The 7,553-nt window shown below is 39.2% G+C and overlaps 1 protein-coding gene across 1 annotated transcript in view; it reads left to right on the top strand.

Annotated features, from left to right (window-relative positions):
* Positions 1–1,382: 1,382 nt before the first annotated feature.
* The window catches only part of LOC128607671 (dedicator of cytokinesis protein 3), a 94,818-nt gene continuing 88,647 nt past the window's right edge, over positions 1,383–7,553 (top strand). The window contains exon 1 of the mRNA XM_053624751.1: positions 1,383–2,412. Within this exon, the coding sequence (XP_053480726.1) occupies positions 2,376–2,412 (37 nt within the window). The 5' untranslated portion in view covers positions 1,383–2,375. The remainder of the gene's footprint in view (positions 2,413–7,553) is intronic.

The following is a 7,553-nucleotide window of genomic DNA, read 5'->3' as shown; positions in this document are numbered from 1 at the left end:
TTAATGGAGCATACAGTAGCTCTCCTTTTTTTTTTTTTTTTTTGTAAATAAGGAAATTAATAGTTACTGTACACAGGTAAAAGCTGATGTTCAGATGCAATAGTGAATAGCGGTTGAAAATTATCTGTTAGGTATCTAACAAATTTTCCATTATTGTTATTGTTAAAATCATATGTACAGAGGATGCCGATTCATTTTATGATGTTTGGTACCAGCAGCTAATTATCTATTTTGTTAGCGTTGAGAGAAAAAAAATGTAGCCAGAGATCCCTTTAACTGTAAAATTAATTCCATAGACTCCTTCAGTACAGGCTGGTTTCATGAATATTTTGTGTGTACAATATTTTGTCTATTTATTGGCACCACAGAGCTTTCTGGTCCTGAAATTTCTATTGACAGAACACATTGGGCACAATTAGACATTGTTTATAGACCAGTATGTTTTTGATTAATTGAAACTGATTAATTTTTATTATCCTGGTCAAAGTCTCGAGGATCTCGAACCAGTCTTGGGAACACTAGGCATAAGGCAGGAATACGCCCTGGATGGAAGCACACATTTACAACTAGGGGCAATTTAGAGTCACCAATCCACCTACTGCCATGTTTTTAGGAAGTGGGACGAAACCAGAGAACCCAGAGGAAACCCACTACGGCACAGGAAAACATGCAAGCTCCAAAATTAAGTAAGCTGGGCTCAAGATCTAACACCAATAGAAATCTTCACAGAATTTGTAATATTTTTACTGGTTATAATGGAAATTGCATTGGGTTTAATTGAAACTGTAATGTTTCCTGTGGGTCTCTACTGGTAATTTGTTGCCTTCTATTTGTGGCATGTTATGTCTCCTGTACTCCATTAAGGGCCAATAATAGTAACAGTAATGGTTTTAATGGTTAGCTGATGGTTTGTAGTGGAAACCATTAGAATTTTTTGATGGGTTCTATTTTTTTTCTTTAGAAGGGTGGGAACAATGCTACCTGCTGCAGTCAAATCTGCTAGTAACTAATTGAGCTAACTGAGCTAAGAACTCGCCCTGTGCTTCAGGGGTTTCCTCTGGGTACTCCGGTTTCCTCCCCCAGTCCAAAGACATGCACTGTAGGCTGATTGGCATCTCCAAATTGTCCGTAATGTGTGAATGACTGTGTGAATGTGTGTGCCCTGCTATGAGTTGGCACCCCATTCAGGGTGTCCCCCGGCTTGTGCCCCGATTCCCCTGGCATAGGTTCCAGGCTCCCCGCTACCCTGTGTAGGACAATTGTTACAGAAAATGGATGGATGGATGGAGCTAAGAACTCAATAATAAACTTTGATAATGGTGGATTGTTTAGTCCTAAACATTTTTTTTAATCACAGACCCCCTGGCTATACTTCCCAGATCCACTGCTGTAGAGAGACTGACTCACAGCATATAGCTCCCTAATCTCAGCTGTCAAAAAAAACAAAACGGAAGTTTAAAAAAAAAAATGAAGGGAAACTAATCAATAGTGCCAGAAATTTGTACTGAATGCTCTGGATAGCCTGCAGATATTCTTGGGTCTGACGAGAAGACTAATTTTGTCCCTCAAAGAAAATTAAGGTGGAGACTTTTAGCTGTTTGGCTCATCGTGAGGCGATTGCATTTCTATTCGGTGACTTCACCGACCATATTAATGTGAATTAAGGATTTCAAACCATGTTTTATTCTTTTCTGCGCCCTTGGAATTGTGAAGCGTTGACCCGGGAATATTTTAGAAGGCGTCATGTGACGGTTGTGAAGATGGCGCAGCGTAATCATATCTCTCACATCCCCTCAGAACGAGGAGACTAATTTACTGTACAGCGCGGCACTTCAGGAAGCAGAGCTCAGAGCAGCAACTGGCACGCGACAGGGTTTTAGCGGTTACACGTGACGAGACGCGCTTGCAGGATCGAACATTGCTAAATAAATAAATTAGCTGAGGCCAGCGGCTCGCTCGCTCCCAGATACTGCAGCAAATAACAGCGAAGATCAGATTTCCGCTCATTCCCTCCTGCCTGGAGAGACTCAGGGCTCTGCATCACACACTGTAGATGGTGTCTTCTTCATGTTTTCCTTTTTTTTTTTTTTGTTTTTTTTTTTTTTTGCTTGAGGGAAGAAGCTAAGGTGGTATGACAGTATGCGGAACGGAACGAAGAAGAAATTTTTGTAATGCTTCCTGTCCCCCCCCCGTAAATAGTTAACATGTAGTCGTTAGTACATTTAGTTCTACATGTAGTGCCTGAGTAACACGCTACGTTGCTCAGCCCTTCATCTTGAGCAGAGCATCCTCCCACGATACCGGCGAAATGGAGCTTGCTTTCCAGGCGATTTAAATCATCTTTCTCTCACTCTCGCTCTCTTTTTTGGGAAATAATGTGGATTCCAACGGAAGATGAAAAATTCGGAGTCGGTGAGTAATACACCCGCGCGCTTCTCTCTGTCTTCTCTTGCATATTTATTGACATAGAATGACACGTAGCTCTCCCCTATGCAACAATTTGCTCTTCCTTCAAGAAGTGCCTAGCGTGAGCTGATAAACACTAATGGCTCGTCTGATAACCGAATTACCAAAAATGTTTAATAATGCTCAAATAATCTCTCTCTAAAAAAATTTTTTTTACAGATAACAAGCCGTTTCTGAGAAGTGACCGGAGCTATGATGTGGACTAATTAGGCTGTTTACGTTGACTGTCACGCTTGTTGATATAGAAAACATAAAACGTTATGGAATGTTGACTTTAAAAAAATCCTTTATTTTTCCTTCCCACACAAACGTCGTACACGACTATTATAATCTTATTCACGCAGTAGCATGGGATAAAAAAATGTCTTCCTGTAGCCGCAGAGGGGCGCTGCATGCTCGCGCGCGGTCTAACAGGTGCGCGCGAGAGGGCGTTTCTTCACAATGAATCTTGTCTATAAAACAAGCTGTAGCAAACTGGGCTACACACGCTAGCTATACACTACTGTAATTAATGGCAACCCTGCTGAAAAACCACCCCCTGCTTTCTATGAAAAGCTACAAGCATCCAAAACACAGGCTGAGCTGGTCAAGCTAGTAGACTATCTTTACCAGCTGGTAGAAAGGAAACTATTTCTGAATTACTGCTACGGTTTTAATAAAATAACCTAACAATTAGAAAATCTCAAACATTAGAAAATTTAGAAAATTAGAAAATCTCAAATATAAAAAAACCAGCTTAGTCAAGGAAGAAAAAAACTGGAAAATAATTTACCAGATGGAAATGATGGCCTTCCTGACCAGCTTGTTGTGTGTTCTGGCAGCTGGTCAGCCCAAGATGTATTTTTCAACAGTGCCGTAACTCGTTCATTCATCCTGTAATACTCAACTGCTATGGATCCAGAGCTTGTTCTGAGAATACTGGGTGTGAATACATCCTGGACAGGAATGCCAGTCCATTGCAGGGCATCACACACACACACACACACACACACACATAATTTCACACACTCATTCACACCTATTTAGCATAGCCTATCGACCTCTCAACATGTTTTTAGGCAATGGGAGGAAACCAAAGATTGGTTGGTTGTGAGTGCATGTTTTGTTTTTTGTTTTTTGCAACTAGAAATGATGTTTGTTGCTTATTCTTTTTAATCAGAGGCATCACAGCAGGGGAAATAGTGCAACTGATTATCCAGGGCTCCTAGTTGGAGATTCCCCTTAAGAGGCCACATCAGTTTTTATACTCAAGAGATGGGATGGGGACCCACAGAGACTGCAATTTTCCAGGGACCAGAAATTTGATCACACCTCCCAAATGTGTCAAACTGCATGGTTGAGCTAGTTTAGTGGATGCCGTTATGCACTTTAATTACCTTAGAGGTTGGACAGTACTCCTACAGTCTTCCAACAACCAGAGACCTCTGCAAGTGTATAAATTGTGCGCAATTATAAAGCAAGTGCGGTGCTGTAGTGCAGCGTAACTAACAACGTTGGGCTAATGGCATTTGGGATTCCAATCAGAGAATTACATGTGTGGATTATTAGTGCTCATTACAAATCAACAAGACATAGTAAAATTGGAAGTATCCTATTGTGTTACTGTCAAAGTACTATGTTCTGCTGTATATATCTCTTAAAACATATATTTCAGTAATTGTAATATTATAGTAAAGATTATTCGATTATACACTGATATGTGTATTGACAATCTACTAAATAGTACTATCAAAAAATATAATCAATGCAAAAGTAAATGGATAAATGTAGGTGCAAGTCTGGAAATAGCTTCATCTTTAAAGTATTAACTTACCTATCTTAGATATGTTACACATATTCTCTTACATATATCTCTTTTTTCATCCACCTAAATAGGACATATCATGTTCTCTTTTATCTACTTACAGTGTGTGTGTGTGTGTGTGTGTGTGTGTGTGTGTGTGAAGGTGCAAAATGTGTAAATGGTAGACTGCACACTTGCTACTGTAGGCTACTAGACACTTCTACAGTGTGTGTTATCAGATTCCCCATTCTAATAGCAATTTCACATCATCCTCACAAGACATGGAGATTACAGCCAGTTTACTTAAATGTAAGCAGCACATGATGGCCAGCAAAATAATTTTTTTGCACAGCTGAAGCCATTGTTTATGGAAAGAGCAGTTCTATCTTGGGTGTTGTGCACTGCTTGTCTTTTACGATGTGCACACAAATGTCACTCACATTCAACTTTAATACTACAACAACTGAGATCATGTGTATGAGATGTAGCAAGAAGCGTTTTCTAACCTATGTTAAACAAGACTAATATTGATTTGGACAAATGCAAGCGTGTTTATTTTAGTAATACGAAGAAAAACAATCAATGCGGAAATTAGTGGAAATATTTCAGTCTGGATATAACCAGAGTTTGAATGATAATTTGAGTTTGTATTCAGGTTGTTTTCTTTTGATATGGGAAAGAAGTGATTTGCAGGATCTGGTGGTTGTGGTAATTGAATTTAAGAATTCTAAAATCATACCATGATTCTTAGCCATATGTGCTGGATTGTGTTGGTGTGTATGGAGATTGAGGTGTTCAGCATGGTGGAGTTCCCAGTGGGCAGGTGAATACATTTTGTGGAGGGCCTTCCTCCAGGAAATGATGCCAGAAAGTCTGATATTAGTTCAGTATTTTTTATGACCTTCATTATTTCAAACCATTCTTTTTATGCTGGTAATTGTGATATTATGGTTATAAATGTTATTGGAGATACAAAATGTGCTGCAACACCTTAACTGGAGTGTGTGTGTGTGTGTGTGTGTGTGTGTATGTGTGTGGAGTAGAAGTGTTTTCTGTTTTCGTGCTGCGGGGTATGTAAAGTGGTAGCATCTGTCTCCTGTCATACCTCAGCTCCTCAGCTCAGCAAAACAGAGATGTGTAAAAACAAACAAACAAACAAAAAAACCAAAATGACAGCTCAATATAATTTCATCACAGAGATATTATGAAAGCTAATACAGTGGTGGAGGGAAAGCAGTGGTGTATCAAAACAACAGGGGTTTGCAGTAGGAATAAACGTCTATTGTTCATTCATCCAACATTATTATTATATTCCATTGGACCTTTTTTATTTATATAAGCAAAGGGTGTGTTGATTTCAATTATCCTACCAAGCTAGGTTACAGTGCTCTTAGGAATTATTGGTCCCTTGAAATAAATTATTATTATTATTATTATTATTATTATTATTATTATTATTATTTATTTTAATAAAATATCTTCTCTCAAAAAATATGTGGCCAAATTATTCACACCCATAGGAATATTTCAAATAAATTCATACAGTTATAATTAAAAAATAAATAAATAAATACTTTTAAACAGCAGGAAGTCTGTTGTTGACTTTGACCACTTTCTTTTTCAATGGGGTATACATATCAGGTTGCACACATTCAACAAAAAAGAAAACAAAACAAAAAAAACTGTTTTCCATTACCATGGGGGAAACCAAAGAGATGGGTGGTTGTGGACCACAACTCATACATAAGCAATTAAAAACCCCATTAAGCACATTGTATCAGGGTTATAATATGAGAAAGTTTTTCCTAGCAAACTCATTATTTTTATTGAAAAAGCACAGATGAAACCATTTTGAAACTTTAGCAAGTTAAATGGTAAATGGCACACTTATATAGCGCTTTTATCCAAAGCGCTTTACACTGTCTCATTCACCCATTCACACACACACTCACACACCAATGGTAGCAGAGCTGCCATGCAAGGCGCTAACTTGCCATCGGGAGCAACTTGGGGTTCAGTGTCTTGCCCAAGGACACTTCGGCATGTGGAGTCATGTGGGCCGGGAATCGAACCACCAACCCTACGATTAGTGGACAACCCGCTCTACCACCTGAACCACAGCCGCCCAGTTAACTAGATATCTAACTATGCACAGTTACAGTTTACGGTTACTATAATGTTAAAATGGTACAATATTACTTTTTAGAAGTACACATTTACATATACATAAGTGATTTCACTGACTGCTATAATTTTTCCATTCAGAGTAGTAACATGCATAGTCTGTCAGGAATGTAAATGATGATGCAAATGACTGCTTTGCACTTTCCCATGTTCAAAATCCCCTGGTGATTCTGCTAGAAATTCAGTTGTCTGGTGTTAATAGCCACCGGGATGCAAGAGAATTGTTATGGAGAAGAGGTGTGGATATTTTATTATAATGAGGGTCTAATATTGCCCAAACAAAGCATTAGGATGATAAACTATAGCAACAGAGCTAATTAGTTAACTGTTACTCAAAAGCTTAACAAAGGATGCCGTAAAACTGGACATAAGCATTATCAGGTGAAAAAAATACTGAATTGTTACACTTTATGGCGAAAATTATATGAACACTTGAGTACTGAACATCCCATTTTAAAGCCATGGGCATTAATATTGATTAAATTGTTCGCCCTTTGCTGCTATAATAGCCTCCAACTCTTCTGGGAAGGCTTTCCACTAGATGGGAATTTGGTTGTGAGGTTGTGTGTCCATTCAGCAACAAGAGCACAAGAGGTGAGGCACCGATGTCAGACTAGAAGGCCTGGTTTAAAGTTGGTGTTCCAACTCATCCCAAAAGCATGAGGTCGAGTGTTCAATCCCCTGACATCTCCACATTGTTTAGGGCAGTGGTGGTTCAGTGGTTAAGGCACTGGGTTACTGATCTGAAGGTTGGGGCTTGAAGCCTATGTTTTTGGGAAGATTTTTGAGAGGAAGCATGGGGAGAACACGCAAAACTCCATACAGTCCAGAGATCATTGAGTGCAACACTGCACCACCATGCCACCCTTTTATTATAACAATAAATGGGAAAACCCATCCATCCATTTTCTGTACTGCTTGTAATACACAAGGTCACAGGGAACCTGAAGCCTATCCCAGGGGACTCAGGGCATGAGGCAGGGGACACACTGGATGGGGTGCGAACCCATCACAGGGCACAATCGCACACACACACTCACATTTACATAATACAGGCAATTTGGAAATGCCAGTCAGCCTACAATGCATTTCTTTGGACTGGATATATTCTAGAAATAAA

This window comes from Ictalurus furcatus, chromosome 5 (genome assembly GCF_023375685.1).
Source record: "Ictalurus furcatus strain D&B chromosome 5, Billie_1.0, whole genome shotgun sequence".
Lineage (NCBI taxonomy): Eukaryota > Metazoa > Chordata > Actinopteri > Siluriformes > Ictaluridae > Ictalurus > Ictalurus furcatus.
The sequence above is the reverse complement of the archived record's forward strand: the minus strand, read 5'-3'. Positions and strand labels throughout refer to the sequence as shown.